Source organism: Octopus sinensis, unplaced genomic scaffold (genome assembly GCF_006345805.1).
Source record: "Octopus sinensis unplaced genomic scaffold, ASM634580v1 Contig09534, whole genome shotgun sequence".
NCBI classification, from domain to species: Eukaryota; Metazoa; Mollusca; class Cephalopoda; order Octopoda; family Octopodidae; genus Octopus; species Octopus sinensis.
In genome coordinates, this window is record NW_021831846.1 from 12,501 (window position 1) to 30,874 (window position 18,374).

Consider the following 18,374-nt stretch of genomic DNA (forward strand, 5'->3'; position numbering starts at 1 on the left):
TAGCAATGAATTGAGCATGTGACGAACCCAGCACTGCCTCTGGTAAACAAGCAAGGACTAAACATTTTATAGTTGAAGAAAGTATTGATGACATTTATTCTTCAGGCAAAAAGTTTATGCAGGCAATGAGAGTGATCGGATCTTTTCGGTTTGAACGGCAGTTTTTCTAGTGGTGTCATATGAAATTGTCAACTAGTATCGATCTATTGCATTTCAATCTGTTTTTGAGTTAGGGTTAGGGGTGGAGCGAAGGGTATCTTTTTTCTTCACAAATGTAAATAAACCCAATCTGTTTCTTAAACGAGGGACATATTCATACGGCACAGAATGTTGTTTTACCTCAATAGACAGTCATTGATTGGTTGAAATTGCAGAAATTGAAGATAAAAAACAACAAATATCTTACAATCTATAGAATTTTCTCAATAAAGCCAAGAGAAAAAGTTGTTTTATAAACACATTCTACCAATATACGAAGTTTAAAATTTTTTAGTCACCTAGAAATTATGTTAAAAACTGCCATTCAAACCGAAAAGATCCGAGTGATCTGGACAATCAAACTAGTAAAAGTAATGAGTAAAATAGCAATTTGGGTGGACAATTACATTAGGTGAGAGATACAGTTATTCTGAGATTATTTTTTTACAATTTCGTCCATTGGTTTGCCTGCAATGAACAGATAAGTTTGGTTGAGAGCGAGGCCTAGTATTGTTCTTCTCCAGAACGTTTCTGAGATTCAGTCCATTAATTTTACCTGCAATCTTCAACCATGCATGCATATTTTTTTTTTTTTTTTTTTTTTTTGCAGGTGGAGGATAGAGTCAGACACAGGAGACCAGGTCTGAGAGGGTTATCAATCAAAAGGCTATATTCTGCCCTAATTAGACATCTGACAGTTAATGGTGCAGTACCCTGCAGTAAATTGGTAGCTTAAGAAGGTTTTATTGTTAACCCAAAGCCAACTTTGATCTGGCTGTAACCAACAACACTATTGTCCACTTTTCCTTGTCCGCAGAGATTGGACAGAATTTGTTGAGGCAGATTTTCTACAGCCGGATGCCCTTCCTGTCACCAACACTCACCTGTTTTTAAATAAGGTGTTTTCCTTATGACCAAACTGGTTTTTATGGAAGATCAGAAACGAAGGAGACTGCCTGCATGATGCAATCACTCGCTTACAACTGTCATGTGAAGTCAAGCAAGGACACAATAACACACACACACATGCACAAAGGAAAACACACACACATACACATAGAGGCAAGCACACGCACTCACACAGAAGCAAACGCATACATGCACAGAGGCAAACACACAAACTAGCAAGCAGACACCTCTGATAGGCTTCTTTCAGTTTCCATCTACCAAATCCAGTAAGGGGCTATAGTAGAAGACACTAGCCCAACATGTCATGAAGTGAGACCGAACCCACACCCTGTGATTAAGAAGCAAGCATCTTACAACACAGCCATGACCTGTGCCTATGAAATGCAATGTTAAAATTAAAAGGCTCTGATAATACAACAGAAGTCCCTAAATTAAAAGGCAAACAGAAAGTGAGAAAACACAACCATAGGCGCAGGAGTGGCTGTGTGGTAAGTAGCTTGCTAACCAACCAGTTGGTTCCGGGTTCAGTCCCACTGTGTGGCATCTTGGGCAAGTGTCTTCTGCTATAGCCCGGGCCGACCAAAGCCTTGTGAGTGGATTTGGTAGACGGAAACTGAAAGAAGCCTGTCGTATATATGTATATATATATATATGTATGTGTGTGTCTGTGTTTGTCCCCCTAGCATTGCTTGACAACCGATGCTGGTGTGTTTATGTCCCCGTTACTCAGCGGTTCGGCAAAAGAGACCGATAGAATAAGTACTGGGCTTACAAAAAGAATAAGTCCCAGGGTCGAGTTGCTCGACTAAAGGCGGTGCTCCAGCATGGCCGCAGTCAAATGACTGAAACAAGTAAAAGAGAGTAAAAGAGTATAACTTACCATTTCTCCATAGAAGAAAGGAGGTGGTTGACAAGTAGGTGACTTTATTTCTTCACAATCTGAACGACATCTTCATCACACAGGATGTGGTCTTTGCCAACCTTCTGAGGCTGATGCTTCACGGATGAGCCCCATACCAAGGCACTGGAAAAGAGAGTAAACACGTCTTTGAATCTTTTACCGGTTTCAATCACTGGAACACGGCCGCATGCTGTGGCGCCTCTGTAAAGAAGTGCTTCTTATGTGGCACCGATGATACACACCCTGAAATTGCTGGCCTTGTGCCAAACTTTGAAAGAAGAAGAAGAAGAAGAAAGAGAGAAGAAGAAGAAGAAGAGAAGCAGAAGAAACAGAAGAAGAAACAGAAGAAGAAACAGAAGAAAAAGAAGAAAAAAAGAAAAAGAATGTGAAGAAGAAGAAGAAAGAAGAAGAAAGAGAAGAAGAAGAAGAAGAAGAAGAAGAAGAAAGAGAAGAAGAAGAAAGAGAAGAAAGAGAAGACGAAGAAGAAGCAGGAGAAGAAGAAAGAAAGAGAAGAAGAAGAAAGAGAAGAAGAAGAAAGAGAAGAAGAAGAGAAGAAAGAGAAGAGAAGAAGAAGAAGAAAGAGAAGACGAAGAAGAAGAAGCAGGAGAAGAAGAAGAAAGAGAAGAAGAAAAAGAAAGAGAAGAAAAAGAAGAAGAAAGAGAAGAAGAAGAAGAAGAAAGAGAAGAAGAGGAGGAATGTGAAGAGGAGGGGGGGGACAGAGCCACTACTGCTGTAGCCGTTATACATACTGTTTGAACTCTCTCATGATGTTCCGATGAATTTTGTCACAGAAATCTTCCACACTGCTTTTGCCTTGTTTCAAAACAACTGGAGAACGGTAGTCTGGCAGCTGGCCCTTCGGTTTAGTATAGCTGCAAGAGGCAACAACAAAACAGAAGGCATAAGTACAAAGAGGGGAAAAGACAAGTGATGCTGTGCAGTGGGACTGAACCCAAGACCATTGTAGTTGGCAAGCAAGCTTCTTAACCTCACACCCACGCCTGCAACCACTGATACCATTTCTCAGATATTCATTGTTATATCGACACAAATCAATTACGATATGATTATGGTTTTCCATAGTCCAGGAAAGACATTCTACAATTTCTTGCTAAACAACCTACAAAAATTGATCTGTTCCATCATCATCATCATCAACAACATCATTCATCATCATCATTGTTCGACCGTGGTCGAGACAATGGAATTTACCATGCTACGCCAGACTTCACGGTCCATCATGGCATTACGGAGGTCCTGTTGCTGGATGCCTGTATCCCTGGAGATTACATCAGGGTAGGAGAGTGTACGCACTCTGGTATTGCGAGTAGATGGCTTCCAGAGGAGAAGAGTAGAAATTACTTCTTTTTCAGCTCTACAACAATGTCCAGCAAACTGGACTCTCCTACCTTTCACAAGAGATGACACAGGTGGTAATTTCCCATATATTTGCATTTTGGTTGGATGGCGCTTCCATGAGAGATTTTGAGCTCTCATAAGGAGCGAGTGTAGGTTCCATCCAACCACCTCTCAAGCTTCTTTGATAACGTCCAGGTTTCTGAGCCATATAGTAGAATTGGTTCGACTGTGGCTTTGAAGATTTCAAGTTTGAAGTCTCTACTTAGATTTGATGACCAGATCTTATGCATGTCATTACAGGCTGACCAGGCCATACCCTTTCAACATTTAACATCTGTTTTCGAAGCTGGCATTGGTCAGGTGACTTAAAAGGAACTGACAAAGCCAGGGACCGCACCAGGATTCATAGTCTGTTTTGGCCAGGTTCCTAGGGCCTGATGCCGTCCCTAATGCCAACCACTTTACAGGGTGTACTGGGTATTTTTAAGTGACACCATTATCCATTTCTATTTCTTTACTACCCACAATGGGCTAAACACAGAGGGGACAAACAAGGACAGACAGAGGGATTAAGTTGATTACATCGACCCCAGTACGTAACTGGTACTTAATTTGTTGACCCCGAGAGGATGAAAGGCAAATTCATCCTTGGCGGAATTTGAACTCAGAACGTAGCGACAGACAAAATACCTATTTCTTTACTACCCACTAGGGGCTAAACATAGAGTGGACAAACAAGGACAGATAAGGGATTAAGTCGATTACATCACCCCCAAGTGCGTAACTGGTACTTAATTTGTAGACTCCGAAAGGATGAAAGGCAAAGTCGACCTCGGCGGAATTTGAACTCAGAACGTAACAGCAGATGAAATACAGCTACGCATTTTGCCCGGCATGCTAACGTTTCTGCCAGCTCGCCGCCTTATGCGACACCATCATCAGTGCTTCTTAGGCGACACCAGCACCCACACCAATAAATTTTGTGTGGCACCTTGGCTTGAAGATCTCAATTCCGTTAATAATGATCAAATGTTTGCACTGTACATAAGCTCGCTGCCCCCATCAAATTGACATTGCTTAAAAAGGTGCACAGTGTACCATACGTTAAGTATCAAAGTGATTGCAGAGGAATTGAAACCCTGATCTCACAATCATGGGTACAACACCCTAACCACTAGGCTATGTGCAATCATTACACAGACATTGATTAACCTATTTCTTTACTACCCACAAGGGGCTAAACACAGAGAGGACAAACATGGACAGACTAACGGATTAAGTCGATTATATCGACCCCAGTGCGTAACTGGTACTTATTTAATCGACCCTGAAAGGATGAAAGGCAAAGTCGACCTCGGCGTAATTTGAACTCAGAACATAATGGCAGACGAAATACCGCTAAGCATTTTGCCCGGCGTGCAAACACTCCTGCCAGCTCGGCGCCTTCTTACTTCTTACTACACGGCCATGCCTGTGCAGAGAAATTTTCAAGCAAGTGTGATCTTGTTGGGATTTTTGTTATCAAAATTGTGGGCAGACACCTGCAGAAGCAACTTGAAGAGAACTTACATTGAAAGAACAAAAAAAAAAAAAAAAAAAAAAAAAAAGAAAACTAACATTCGAACCAGTTTTAAATATTCCCAAAGTCTCTCAAGGAGATCATCAAAGTTCCACTTGTGGTGAGCTGATAATGGTACACAATGGGGGATTTTGTAGATAATGTCTAATTCCTGGAAATAGAAGAAGTGAAATAATAATAAAAATAAGTTTCATTTTAAAAAGATGTTTATTCGTGACAGAGGCAATATTAATACTGAGACGCAATATTTATCTCCACTTAACATTGTAGCATTTAATCCTTTCGTTACTGTATTTATTTTGAGATGCTCTGTGTTTCTTTCAATTACTTCAAATATAATAAAGAATTTAGTAAAATAACTTAGTTACCATTAAGCTAGTGTTAGGAACATAAACTGTGACTAAGGTTTGGTGGAAGATTTTAATTCAAAACTTATGAAAACAAGACATTTGTACTACATAGCCAGAGGCACTTTCAGCTAGGTTGGTATCAAAAGGGTTAAGAATTGTTTCTCTATTATATATTTTAACCCTTTTCTTACCATATTTCTGTGGAGATGCTCTGTGTTTCTTTCAATTATTTTAAATATAACAAAGAATTTAGTAAAATAAATTGGTTATCATTAAGCTAGTGTTAGGAACATAAATTGTGACTAAGGTTTGGTGGAAGATTTTAATTCAAAACTCATGAAAATAAGACATTTGTATTACAGATCCAGAGCCGGTTCAGCCGGGTTGGTAACGAAAGGGTTAAACTGGCCATATCCTGTCCAAATATTCCACCCGTTTTATGTTCAAACTAAATATAAGTAGAATGGTTGTATACTGTCAATCTAACTTGAACGTGACAGTAGGGGGGTACTCCACCGCCGTTTAGCCCTAGGAAGCATCGACACCTCCTGATGGCTTTGACACACTTTTCCTGTGTCCTTATATACATTTACGAAGGGGAGACAAACATCCCCAACCGCCAGGGTTGCATCTAGTGTTTGTCTCCCCTTCGTAAATGTATATAAGGACACAGGAAAAGTGTGTCAAAGCCACCAGGAGGCGTCGATGCTTCCTAGAGCTAAACAGTGGTGGTGAACCCCTCCTACTATTACGTTCATGTTAGATTGACAGTATACAACCATTCTATCGCCCCACCACCGTACATATCTCTACGAGAGATTTAGAAATTTAACATTTCTGATAAGTGTATGTAGCATCAGCTGTAGTGTGCAAGAGAGAAGACTGCACTGGATTGGCCATGAATGAGGACAGTTGCATCAAGAGGTGCCGATCTCTAATTTTTGACTAAACATGTGAAAGGGGTAGACCCAGGAAGACGTGGGAAGAAATGGTAAGAAAGAATCTGCATATGTTGGGCCTCGCAGAGGGGATGACGGAGGACCGACACATTTGGTGGTTTGCTGTGCTTGAAAAGACATGACAAGCTAAGCAAAAGCAGGGTTGCCCTTGCATACAGGTTCACCCTTTACAACCCCCTGGTTGTACTGGGACTTATATTATCGACCCCTGAAAAAACGAAAGGTAAAGTCAATCTCAGTGGAATTTGAACTCATAAAGAGGTAAGAGAAATGCCACCAAACATTTTGCCCAGCACCCTAACCATTCTACCAGCACACCACCTTAATCATATGAATGAATTCCAATATTTTAAATCTGGGTTTGTCCCCGTTAATGGGGGGTGGCCAGATCTACCTCACTTTTACAGCCATCACTCTCACACCATCTTGTCAGGTTTTGGGCGTCCTCCCTCCTAATCTCCTCCTCCACGTTTTCTTTATAACACTCATAATTCTTTTACTTGTTTCAGTCATTTGACTGCAGCCATGCTGGAGCACCATCTATAGTTGATCAAATCGACCCCAGGACTTATTTTTTATAAGCCTAGTACTTATTCTATCGGTCTCTTTTGCCGAACTGCTAAGTTACGGCGATGTAAACACAACAGCATCAGTTGTCAAGCAATGTTGGAGGGACAAACACAGGCACACAAACATACACACACGATATATATGATGGGCTTCTTTCAGTTTTCCGTCTACCAAATCCACTCACAAGGCTTTGATCAGCCCGAGGCTATAGTAGAAGACACTTGCCCAAGGTACCACGCAGTGGGACTGAACCCGGAACCATGTTGTTGGTAAGCAAACTACTTACCACATAGCCACTCCTGCACCTTAATACGATCTGTTAGATAATAATAATAATAATCTTCTCTACTATAGGCAACAGGGCCTGAAATTTTGAGAGAGGAGTGTAGTTGATTACATCTACCCCACTGTACATTTTCGACAGACAGGCTAATGTGTGTGCGTGTGTGGGGTGTTACTACACAACCCCCACCAGTGGCAGCAGTGTGCCAAGTAGCGGCTCAACACAGAACACACAAAGAGACTCTTGGAAAATCTTGCTGTAATCTTGTGGCTAGCTTACCTCGACTGATATTTGATCAATTTTATTGAGTACGTAAATACAAGGGATATAGACTCGGTTGCCCTCGACGACATCGATAAGATCTTCTGCTGTGGCATCATAGCGCAACACGATATCAGCGTTGTGGATTCGATACTCTCCAAGGATGGTCTTTACTGTATCCAAGTCCAACTCTGATTGAGAAGCCTGAAAGAAAAAAGAAAAAAACATACAAAAGCATGAAAAAATAAACTCAATGAAGATCAAAGTTCGTTATCACTACAGTTGTTGTTGTTGTTGTTGTCCAAACTACAGTAACCATTGTTGCTAGGGTTGTTGCTTCAGCCCCAAGTATAACTGATCAGACAGCCCTATTAACAAAAGAGTTTCAACCATGACCACCTCATCTTGTTCCTATATGTAAGGAACCTTGAGAGAATACAGAGGAAAAACAGCCAACCCCGTTTCATGTTCAAACTAGTGTTCCAGCAGAGGGGGTGAGTATAAAGAACAATATATATCTTAGGTCAACGATTCTCATGATTAATTTGCTTCAGATCACTGGAAATACTTTCACTCGACAATCTCTTGGACGATGACTATACTGTGTGCGTACGTGTGTTGTGTGTGTGTGTGAGAGAGAGAGGGAGAGAAAGAGAGAGAACACTAGTTCAATACCTGCTGCGTTATATCCAGCCCAAACAGCCAACCCCGTTTCATGTTCAAACTAGCCGTGTCCAGCATCTAATGCCAACCCTACAATGTTATTCTAAAAGTAAAAACAATTACATCTTCAAAATCTCTAAGCTACAGGATAATACAGGATTAATTTTTTGAAATGAGAATAAGCAAGCAGCATCCTATTTGACAGAGTAATCTGGATGCTAAAGAGTTAAGGGAACAGATGAGGAAAGCAAGTGGCATAGATAGGGAGCGTGAGCATCGTCTGAAAAGATTGCTCCACAGACTCCGATCAAGACATGGAGTCCACATTAGTAAGAAGATGGATTACATTTCTCCTAATCACATTTTTTTTGGCAGTGATATACTTGGAGGTGGAACCACCAATATGTTATTAAAAAAAAACAAAAAAAAACAGAAAGGGTTCCATTTTAGATGTCTGCAGAAAACCTGAGTCATCGTATGAAAAAACGGAGTAGCCAATGCAATCGTTTCCCATCTGTCCCATCCATCCATCTTCTCTACCCTCTATTCTTGGGAGGATCAAGAGGGTAAAATCCTCAGGCACCTCCTCAATATGGTCCTATCAGTAGCAACCACCATTACACTTTCTGGCAGGATTCCCAAACTTGACCAACTAAGACTATGGGTCAGGGTGCCAAGACCACCATCCGAGCATGATCGTTGCCAGAGCAGCCAACTGGCTTCCGTACCCGTGGCACATAAAAGACGTAAAAGGGCACCATTCGAGTGTGATCGTTACCAAAGTCGCTTCACTGGCACCTGTGCTGGTGACACGAGTAAAAAGATTCGAGCGAGGTCGTTGCCAGTGCCACCTGACTGGCCCCCATGCTGGTGGCACATAAAAAGCACCAACTACACTCTCAGAGTGGTTGGCGTTAGGAAGGGCATCCAGCTGTAGTAACTCTGCCAGATCAAGATTGGAGCCTGGTGCAGCCATTTGGCTCACCAGCCCTCAGTCAAAATCGTCCAACCCATGCTAGCATGAAAAGCAGACGTTAAACGATGATGATGATGATGATTTTGTTGTTGGTCTGCTCCTAGGTTCCCTGCCAGTTGGCTTAAGATTGAAGGCTCTGCCTTTGCGATTCTTTCCCACAACTTGCAAATCAATGTGCTTCAGTGGTGTACAATGGAAGAGATTAAAAGTTTCTTGACCAAGGGCCAGCTCCAACAAACCAGAACACAGAGAACAGGTGATAACCAAATGTTAACCCTTTAGCACCTAAACCAGCTGTAACCAGATCAAATATTCTTCCTGTTTTGTGTTCAAACTGGCTAGATCCTGCATCTCACACTTACCCTGCAATGTCACTCTAAAAATAAACAACTACCTCATCAAAATCTCAAAGCTATGAGATAATGCATGACTAATTCAAAACAGTCATCATCATCGTTTAACGTCCGCTTTTCATGCTAGCATGGGTTGGACGATTTTGACTGAGGGCTGGTGAGCCAGATGGCTGCACCAGGCTCCAATCTTGATCTGGCAGAGTTTCTACTGCTGGATGCCCTTCCTAACGCCAACCACTCCAAGAGTGTAGTGGGTGCTTTTACATGCCACCGGCACAAGGGCCAGTCAGGCGGTACTGGCAACGACCTCGCTCGAATCTTTTACACATGCCACTGGAGTGTGAATAAATAAGCAATGCATTTGACAGTAGTCATCATCATCGTTTAACATCCGTTTTCCGCGCTAGCACGGGTTGAACGGTTCGACCGGGGTCTGGGAAGTCAGGGGCAGCACCAGGCTCCAGTCTGATCTGGCAGTGTTTCTACGGCTGGATGCCCTTCCTAACGCCAACCACTCCGCGAGTGTAGTGGGTGCTTTTTACGTGCCACCTGCACAGGTGCCGGGGGGGTGTTCTGGCATCGGCCACGATTGGTTGGTGCTTTTAACGTGCCACCGGCACGGAAGCCAGCCAAAAGCTTCCTTTTCAAGGGAACTAACCAAAAACCAGTGGCTCGCAAAAAGACCAGGATAAGGGCCATAAGGAGGTTTTTGAAATCCAATTTCAAAACCTGCAACATTGCTGTGGACAACCAAGAAATTGTCAGTGCTTATTCAGTTGCAGTAATCAACCAAAGAGTGTACGATGGAATAAGGGGTTTTGAACACTATTACAACAATCAGCTTCATCATCAACATGGTGCAGTTTGCTGCTCCCAAGTATTCATCCCCATCATAAATAAGACTGTGGACATGCGGGCAGTGGGCGGAACCACCTTGCGGAATCTCGGTTGAATGGATTAACCCCAGTACTTTTTGCCTTGCAGGACACTTGTACTTATCCTATTGGTCTAGTTTGCCAAACCACTAAGATACAAGGACTTAAACACACCAACATCAGTTGTCAAGCAGTGGTGGGGGGTCAAACATAGATACAAAGACGTGTGTGTGTGTGTATAACCTGTGCTCGTCTGGCACCTGTGCTGGTGGCTCGTAAAAAGCACCATCCGATCATGGCCGTTTGCCAGCCTTGTCTGGCATGTAAAAAGCACCCACTACACTCACGGAGTAGTTGGCGTTAAGAAGGGCATCCAGCTGTAGAAACACTGCCAGATCAGACTGGGCCTGGTGCAGCCTCCTGGCTTCCCAGACCCCAGTCAAACTGTCCAACTCATGCTAGCATGGAAAGCAGACGTTAAACGATGATGATATATATATATATATATATATATATATATATTACATACATACATACATACATACATACATACATACACACACTTATGTGTTTGTGTGATAGACTTCTTTCAGGTTCCACCGACCAAATCCGCTCACAAGGCTTTGGTTAGCCAGGGGCTATATTAGAAACCAACAGCCCAAGTGCCACATAGTGGGACGACTTGAAACCATGCAATAGCCATGATGGTCATGACCTACACACACACACACACACAGAGATCTGATCAGCTCTTGTAGTTTTCATCTGTCAAATTTTACTAACAAGGGTTTGGATGATCCAAGGCTATAAAAAAACCTGGAAAGAGGCGGTGAATTTAACTTCTTAATCATCCTACCTGACCAAAAATATATACATAAATCACCCAACAACTGGCAATACAGAAGACAAAAACCCATCATCATCATCGTTTAACGTCCGCTTTCCATGCTAGCATGGGTTGGACGGTTCAACTGGGGTCTGGGAAGCCAGGAGGCTGCACCAGGCCCAGTCTGATCTGGCAGTGTTTCTACAGCTGGATGCCCTTCCTAACACCAACCACTCCGTGAGTGTAGTGGGTGCTTTTTATGTGCCACCGACACAGGTGCCACACGAGGCTGGCAAACGGCCACGCTCGGATGGTGTTTTTTATGTACCACGGACACAGGTGCCAGACGAGGCTGGCGAACGGCCACGCTCGGAAGGTGTTTTTTACGTGCCACCGGCACGGAGGCCAGGCGAGGCTGGCAAACGGCCACGATCGGATGGTGTTTGTTACGTGCCACCAGCACGGAGGCCAGTCAATGCGGTGCTGGCTACGGCCATATATATATATATATATATATATATATAATAAAATATTAGGGAATAAATCCAAACTTACAGGGAAAAAATCAGATTTAGGATTAAATCCAATTTTATAGTATAAATATATTATATTATATTATATTAAATTAGAGATAAAACCACTATTAGGCAAATCAAACAATGAAAAACATAAGCCAATACATAAAATTAATTAATTTATATTATTTTAAATATCAAAATATATTCTTTCCTAGAAGGTATTGGAATATCCTTCAAGGATGAATTCCAAAATAGCGGTTCTATCTTACCTGTAAATTCCATAATTTACGAAGTTGAGATATTACACTCAATATACGTAATTTATCAATATATTAATTAATAATAAAATTTGCATACACATATATACATACATATATATATACACACATACACATACATACATACACACATATATATATATACATACATATACACACACAACCCATTTGTTGGAATTACAAACTCACCGTAAATGTAAGGTTAATGCCGCCTTTGTCTTTCCGCCGGAAATGGATGTTTGGTGGAGACTTGTTCAATCGGATCCCAAAGCCTTCTAATTCATATTCTATGAGCTTCTTGTGTTGTAAAGGTTTTAGCACATCAAGAACAATGAAAATCAAGCTGCAGGTTCGTGCCACTAGGGAAGAGATAATTAAATATAATTAAATAAATCAAATGATTGATAAGTAAATAAATCTGATACAAGACGGAAACTGAAAGAAGCCCGTCGTATATATGTATATATATATAAGAATGAATGTTTTTATATATAATGAACGTGAAATACAGGAAGGGACGAACACGGAACACAGACAAATCATTCGAAGCCTTCAATCTTCAGTCAGACACCGAATCATCATAGCAAATTTCGGCTGTTCAATTCTGATATTTGCTCCAACTCGGCCAGCCCCAAGAAAAAAAACTAAGCTGTAAGCATTAGATTTCTTGGTAGAAGACAGGAATGTGAACGCACAAGACGGATGTAAATACAAGAGACGAAAACGAAATTGAAAACAGTAATGAATAAACAAAAATATATATAACGGTGGTTGTCATACGACTTTAGACCAAATGAGACAAAACAACAACATAGCAGCTGGCGTAGAAATAATTACCGTTTCGGTAGCGGGGACACATGTTGGTCGAGATACGATGGCCAACAGAATGGTTTAAGAAGCAGCAGGTCGCAGGAGAGAGAGAGAAAGAGAGACAGAGAGAGAGGGAATCAAAGAGGGTGGAAGGCAGGGGACAGAATCAGTGACCAAGAGAAAAGGAGAAAGAAGGGATTAAGGAGGATGGGAGGAAGAGGGGAGGAGGATGGGAGGAAGAGGGGGGAAGAATCGGAGGGCGCCAAAAAGTTTGGTGAAGAAGCAATGGCGGGTAGGAAAGACAGTGTGTATAGAAGTCGTGCAGGGTTTAAAATTGGACATGTATGTTTGTGTGTCTGTGTTTGTCCCCTTAGCATTGCTTGACTACCGATGCTGGTGTGTTTATGTCCCCGTTACTTAGCAGTTCGGCAAAAAGAGGCCGATAGAATAAGTACTGGGCTTACAAAAGAATAAGTCCTGGGGTCGAGTTGCTCGATTAGAGGCGGTGCTCCAGCATGGCCGCAGTCAAATGACTGAAACAAGCAAAAGATATATATATACACACACACACACACACACACATACACCTGAGTGGGTGTCAGCATAACTGGATCATGAATTACCTATGACTAACACTTTGAAATTTTTTTTTTTTTTGTCTTTGGTCAGTGTTATGTCCTATTTGCTTCTATTTAGAAATCAAAGGAAATGACTACTATTCCCTTCAAACTTTGCTTTCCTGACCTGGACACCTATGTTTTGAAACTGACCTATTTCCCATTACATTTCAGACAGATTCAGCATCTCAGTTGCTGAAGCAGAAATATCATTATAGGAAATATTCTGCTCACTGCCATAGATTTGCTTGTCAGTTACTGACAATGTGTGCATCTCTGATCATGAGCAGGAGTAGTGTAGGAGCATCGTAGCCATGAGTTGAGAGGGATTCTTTAGGGTTTGAATAAATGGAAGAAGAGCAAAGTTTGAAGGAAATATTAGCCATTTTTCATGCTCTCTCGGGGTAAGCAAATAGGAAAGAACAGATGCTACCCAAGGACAAAGATCGGATCCTTTCGGTTTGAACGGCAGTTTTTTCTAGCGGTGTCACATGAAATTGTCACCCATAATTATTACCCTAGTATCAATCTATTGCATTTCAATCTGTTTTAGGGTTAGGGGTGGGGGAAGGGTATCTTTCTTTCTTCACAAATGTAAATAAACCCAATCTGTTTCTTAAATGAGGGACATATTCATACGGCATAGAATGTTTTTTTTACCTCAATAGACGGTCATTGATTGGTTGAAATTGCAGAAATTGAAGAAAAAAAACAGCAAATATCTTACAAACTATAGAATTTTCTCAATAAAGCCAAGAGAAAAAGATGTTTTATAAACACATTCTACCAGTATACGAAGTTTAAAATTTTTTAGTTACCTAGAAATTATTTTTAAAAACTGCCGTTCAGACAGAAAAGATCCCAAAGATCTTGTTACACCGTAATAAACAACTAACTGTCCAAGAGTAAGCTTCCAGAACAACAGAGTGCAACCGTTTAATGTCATCGTTTCAAGCAAAGTTAATTAGTTTTAATTTTTACTGAACCAGCCTGATCTGACCTCTCACACCTACCCTACAAGCTGATTCTAAAAAGAAACAGTTGCATCATCGAAATCTTGAAGCTACAAGATAATCTTTATATATAAAAGTGAGGTTGTGTGCTGTCTGTCTCCTACGGTTTAGATTCCTAACTACTCCCACATTTTGCGGTGCAGTTTAACCAAAACCGGTATCTTATAGTCGTGATTCATATCGAGCCCTTCTGGGTATTAACGCACGTCTACGATGAGTCTACAATTTTAAAAAAAATTTACCATAATTTTTTTCCCATTTTTAATGCATTTTTGGCATATATAAGGGAAGTAACTCTCTAAAAGTTTATTAAATCTCAGAACGTAAAAAGCTACAGTAACCCCACCCCCGCCCCTTTGTGGTTAGCCATATTGAGATGGCTATTATACTTTACATCTCTAAAAATGCTTATATAGTTATTTCCCTTACAAACCCGAGCAACGCCGGGCGATACTGCTAGTACCTGATTAATTCAAAACAATGTGAATAAATAAGAATTACATTTGACAGGTGGAAGCACATGGCCTAGTGGTTAGAGCAATGGACTCGCGGCCGAGGGATCGTTGCTTCGAACCTCAGACCGGGCGATGCGTGTGTTTATGAGCAAAACACCTAAGCTCCAAGCAGCTCCGGCAGAAGGTAATACTCTTTTACTTGTTTCAGTCATTTGACTGCGGCCATGCTGGAGCACCGCCTTTAATCGATCAAATCGAGCCTGGGACTTATTCTTTTGTAAGCCCAGTACTTATTCTATCGGTCTCTTTTGCCGAACCGTTAAGTTACGGGGACATAAACACACCAGCATCAGTTGTCAAGCAATGCTAGGGGACACACACAAACACACACATGCATATATATATATATATATATATATATATATATATATATATACCACGGGCTTCTTTCAGTTTCCGTCTACCAAATCCACTCACAAGGCTTTGGTCGGCCCGAGGCTATAGTAGAAGACACTTGCCCAAGGTGCCACGCAGTGGGACTGAACCCAGAACCATGTGATTGGTAGACAAGCTACTTACCACACAGTCACTCCTGCGCCTATAATGGTGAACTTCTGCTGACTCTTTCACCACAACTTTCTCTTACTCTTTCCTCCTGCATCTTGCAACTCACCTCCGGCGTTCCATCCAGGTGGGGAACCTATACGCCAAGGAAACCGGGAAACCGGCCCTTATGAGCCAGGGATGGCTCGAGAAGGAACAAACAAACATTTGACAGAGTAATTCATCTGAATGCTGAAAGGTTCAAGAAGTGTTGTATGCTCCAAGTAAATGGAACTTGTGGAAGAGAGAAGCAGCGAAAACAGATCTGAAGCAGATGACATTGACTTGACTACAGAGAAGAAGACCCATTTCAGGTTTAGCCAAACAGACATAGCCCCAGGTCAAGCAATGCAATGGTATATGAATGAATTTTGTAAAGAGAAATGTGCAAAAATGTGCCGCATGTCTGTGTGTGTGTTTCTCCCCACCACAGCTTGATAACCACTGTTGGTTTGTTTACATTCCTGTAACTTAGCTGTTCAGTAAAAGGGGACAACAGAATAAATATCAACCTTTAAGAAAAATTTTTTTATAAAAAGGGGTCAAATTGTTCAACTAAACCTTCCAAAGAGACTGATATATATATATGTATATATATATATATATATATTATTTTATACTATTTATTCTTTTGAATAATATCAGTGAAATCTTCGAAACATGTGTCGGAAGTATTTGATTAGGCCCGCATTAAACTCCATTTATATATATATATATATAAATATATAAACACACACCTGACAAACTTCTTCAGTTTCTGTCATTCAAATCAACTCATAAGGCTTTGTTTGGCCTGAGGCTACAGTAGAAGAGACTTACCCAAAGTACCATGCTGTGGGACTGAACCTAGAACCATGTTGTAGGGAAGCAAGCTTCTTACCACACAGCCGCAAATAAAAAAAACCTTCAACAGAAGTTACAGCCATTATCTTATGGTCCTGATGATATCAAGGATATTCTTTTATTCTGATATTCTTCTCAGTTACCATTCAGGGGCATTACCTTCAAAGGTTTCACGAAACAATACTAATCCACAGTAGCTTCTCTGATGCCATTTATCCACCCCCTACTCTTTGTAAGGTTGAGGGGCTAGAATCTTCAAGCACCTCCTATCAGAAACAAGTGCCATTACACATTATATGTTTTTCTATTACCCACAAGGGGCTAAACATAGAGGAGACAAACAAGGACAGACAAATGGATTAAGTCAATTACATCGACCCTAGTGCGTAACTGGTACTTAATTTATCGACCCCTAAAGGATGAAAGGCAAAGTCGACCTCGGCGGAATTTGAACCCAGAACGTAACGGCAGACGAAATACGGCAACGCATTTCGCCCGGCGTGCTAACATTTCTGCCAGCTCGCCGCCATTACACATTATAGCCAGATTCCCAAGCATGACCAACCATGCAGATATTATCCAACCATCTTGCTCTTGGTTTAACCATAGGTCTGCCACTTCATTACAACAAAAGAAATAGCTGTCGGGTTTAAATACCAGATTACTGACCGTATGGTTCTGAGTTCTAACCTTACAAGTTATTATCATTGCTAACTGGAGCAAGGGCTAATCAATAAAATCATCATTCCTACAAGCCAACGAAATTACACAGACCTTCAACCAGCTAGAAATAGCAGTCAAAATTCTTCCTTAACCTTTTCGTTATCAACCCGGCTGAAACCGGCTCTGGTTCTGGGTACAAATGTCTTATTTGCAGAAGATTTGAATAAAAATCTTCCACCAAACCTTAGTCACAATTTATGTTCCTAACACTAGCTTAATGATAACCAAATTATTTTACTAAATTCTTTGTTATATTTAAAGTAATTGAAAGAAACACAGAACGTCTCAAAATAAATACAGTAATTAAAGGGTTAAATTCCATCCATTTTCTCTGTCCACTAGTCTTAGAATGGCCATGAATCCTCTGACACCTCTTCCTGCTTGAGGTCCCTATCCACTAGTCCTAGAATGGTCATGAATCCTCTGACAACTACCCCTGCATGAGGTCCCTATCAGAAGCAACTTCCACTACACTTTACACTTTCTGGCTGGATTGCCAAACATGACCATCCAAGACTATGGATATTATCTAACCATCTCATTCTAGGTCTCCTATTGATTGACTCAGCTTCAATAATCCATCTTGCAATTCTTCCCCTGCAGCATTCTAACCATCAAATGTCTGTAAGTAAAGGTGGTAAAGTTACCATTTTGAGTCATGCTGACTCATAAGGGCTATTCTTTCGGTTTCATGGCATGTAAATTCCCCAAAAGAGGTTAGTCCATCGCAGGATTACTCATTTCTGGAGCAATGGGAAATTAAGTGTCTTGCTCAAGGACACAACACGTCGCCCAGTCAAGGAATCGAAACCACAATCTCACAATCATTGAGTCCAACACCCTAACCACTAAGCCATGCGCCTCCACACATGTCCGTGGTATCAGAACTATGACTTCACAATGTGGAGGGGTGGTGGCTCAACCTGGAGAGGCTCTCTGATCTCCGAGCTACACACCTTGATACATATTTTGTAATTCTTCCAAGATACTGCAACAAAGTTACAGCTAGGTGTTAGGGGAGATAACTAGTTCAGAACTAAGTATGGTACGTTATTTTTGTTTGATGCGCACACACACACACACACACACACACACAATCATCATCATCATCACTGCTGCTGCTGACACTACAATTATTGCTGTATCTCTAACTCTCGACTGGCAGACTGCAACTTCTACATCAGTGGTTTTCAACCAGGGTTCCACCAGCACAGTCCAGGGGTTCCGCAAGAAGTTACATAAATGCTAAAATCGACAGTAATTTCTAATTCTCCTCTGCAGATATTTGTGTACATGTTAGGCCTACGTGTACATCTACGAGTTGCACACCAGCGTAGATGACCTTGATCCTTGGTGTGTATATGTAGGCCTCCGACGTGTACAACTACGAGTTACACGCCAGCGTAGATGACCCTGATCCTTGGTGTGTACATGTACGTGCACATCTACGAG

At 41.3% G+C, this 18,374-nt stretch overlaps 1 protein-coding gene across 2 annotated transcripts in view; it reads right to left on the reverse strand.

The window, feature by feature from the left end:
* The window catches only part of LOC115228107 (developmentally-regulated GTP-binding protein 1), a 38,684-nt gene that overhangs the window by 3,173 nt on the left and 17,137 nt on the right, over nucleotides 1-18,374 (reverse strand). For both annotated transcript variants that reach the window (XM_036498830.1, XM_029798772.2), the window contains exons 5-9: nucleotides 12,048-12,217; nucleotides 7,388-7,573; nucleotides 4,985-5,097; nucleotides 2,758-2,880; nucleotides 1,988-2,131 (exon numbers count right to left, since the gene is read on the reverse strand). In XM_036498830.1, coding sequence (XP_036354723.1) covers nucleotides 2,032-2,131; nucleotides 2,758-2,880; nucleotides 4,985-5,097; nucleotides 7,388-7,573; nucleotides 12,048-12,217 — 692 coding nt within the window. In that variant the 3' untranslated portion in view covers nucleotides 1,988-2,031. The remainder of the gene's footprint in view (nucleotides 1-1,987; nucleotides 2,132-2,757; nucleotides 2,881-4,984; nucleotides 5,098-7,387; nucleotides 7,574-12,047; nucleotides 12,218-18,374) is intronic.